Source organism: Limulus polyphemus, unplaced genomic scaffold (assembly GCF_000517525.1).
Source record: "Limulus polyphemus unplaced genomic scaffold, Limulus_polyphemus-2.1.2 Scaffold4384, whole genome shotgun sequence".
NCBI classification, from domain to species: Eukaryota; Metazoa; Arthropoda; class Merostomata; order Xiphosura; family Limulidae; genus Limulus; species Limulus polyphemus.
Genome location: NW_013669994.1, coordinates 25434 through 27767, shown reverse-complemented (window position 1 = coordinate 27767; position 2334 = coordinate 25434). Strand labels below are relative to the sequence as shown.

The 2334-nt window shown below is 26.2% G+C and overlaps 1 protein-coding gene across 2 annotated transcripts in view; it reads right to left on the bottom strand.

Moving 5' to 3' along the window:
• The window catches only part of LOC106471065 (uncharacterized aarF domain-containing protein kinase 5-like), a 52854-nt gene that overhangs the window by 25923 nt on the left and 24597 nt on the right, over positions 1 to 2334 (bottom strand). For both annotated transcript variants that reach the window (XM_022399688.1, XM_013931653.2), the window contains exon 8: positions 911 to 1042. In XM_022399688.1, coding sequence (XP_022255396.1) covers positions 911 to 1042 — 132 coding nt within the window. The remainder of the gene's footprint in view (positions 1 to 910; positions 1043 to 2334) is intronic.

Genomic DNA, 2334 nt, shown 5'->3' with positions numbered 1-2334 from the left:
GTACAAGTATTATAAGTCACATACTTAGGAACACAGTTACATATTATAAAGTGGTACAAGTATTATAAGTCACATACTTAGGAACACAGCTTATTATGTAAAGTAACATATTATAAAGTAGTACAAGTATTATAAGTCACATACTTAGGTGTAATGTTACATATTATAAAGTGGTACAAGTATTATAAGTAGCATATTTAGGAACACAGCTCATTATGTAAAGTTACATATTATAATATGGTACAAGTATTATAAGTCACATATTTAGAAACACAGCTCATTATGTAAAGTTACATATTATAAGGTGGTACAAGTATTATAAGTCATATATTTAGGAACACAGCTCATTATGTAAAGTTACATATTATAAAGTGGTACAAGTATTATAAGTCACATACTTAGGAACACAGCTCATTATGTAAAGTAACATATTATAAAGTGGTATATTACAAGTCATATATTTAGGAACGCAGCTCATTATGTAAAGTTACATATTATAAAGTGGTACAAGTATTATAAGTCACATAGCTCATTATAAAGTTTGCGATAATTAATTAAAAACTTCAATTGTATTAACAAGTCACTATTTTAACTTTTTTTTAATTCTTTATTTAATTTTAATACTACTTTTGTTTTTAAATGACTGACCACTGAAAATATACCAAGGAAACTGGACCTACAAGCAAGGATAAGTAAAAGTAGAAATATTTGGAACTTCCATTCATGTACACGTTGCTTACTTTTTCGTTACATACCTTGCACATTATAAACAAAATATACATTACTTAAGTGTTCACAAAAATCCATAATTTAAACATTAGTGATCATGCCAGTGAATGTGGTACAAAATATTTTTAAATCATGAGCTAAATATATATAAAAAAACTCAAAATGTTTAAATTCAGCTTACCTTGCTACATTTATCCCACAAAACCTTGGGAACATATACAAATGGTAGATGATGTAGTTCAGCTGAACACCTTTTCATGTTATGTCCTTCATGGATGAAGTCCAGTTCTTTTACAAGACTTTTCTTCAAGTACTAAAAAATTCATTGAACATGGTATTAATAAAGAGTATGTAATACATAAACATTTTACAAACTATGATAATAAGAAGTGTATAATACATAAACATACAACAAATTATGATAACAACAAGTGTATAATACATAAACATTTTACAAACTACAATAACAAGAAGTGTTTAATATATAAACATACTACAAACTACAATAACAAGAAATATATAATACATAAACATACTACAAATTACAATAACAAGAAGTATATAATACATAAACATACTACAAATTACAATAACAAGAAGTATATAATACATAAACATACAACAAATTACAATAACAAGGAGTGTATAATACATAAACATGTTACAAAGTATGATAACAATGATCATAACGCATAAAACAACCTACATAAAGATTCTATAAAGTGTTATTATCAATAAGTATGTACTACACAAACATACTACAAACTGTTATAACAATGTAATACGTACATATGTTACAATATAAGCTATGATTACAATGGTTGAAGTAGATATTGACTGTTTCTTTCATACGAACATACTACAAACTGTTATAACAATGTAATACATACATATGTTACAATATAAGCTATGATTACAATGGTTGAAGTAGATATTGACTGTTTCTTTCATACAAACCTTCAAGAACCATGGATAATTGCTGATTTAACTTTTCAGAATCTATTTTATAGAAACAAGTTCACATCTGTGAAAACATTCTGTACTCTAGAGAAACAACCTTCTGTATACAATGAACATCTTGTATATTTTAAAATTTCATTACTTTCATTAAGTGGTCACTGTGATGTAAATCTGAAAACATGAAGAACTTCTTTTACGGTGTATCGTTAATTTATTTTTGCAGGATTAGTAACAATTTTATTACTCTTAAAATAAACAATAAATTAAGTCTAAGAACTAAAGAATGTAATAGTTTGATTTTTCACAATACAGTAAACTATTAACATTTACCAGGAGATACTGTTTTTCAGGAATGGGAGAAGCATCTAGAACTGTATACACATGAACAACTTTATTGTGAAAATTTTTTTTAAGCAATTAAAACTAAGATTTAAGCCCATAGGAGCAAGCCACTTTCATATAATGTTTAAATTATGGATTCAAAGATAAGGTTACATTGGATTTATAATGTCTTTAATCATAAATTAACTTAATAATGTTCCAATTATGGATTCAAATATAAGGTTACTTTGAATTTCTAATTGTTGTTAATCACATATTACCTTAAGATGGCCTGTTCCTATGGGCTGAAATGTCACTTATAAT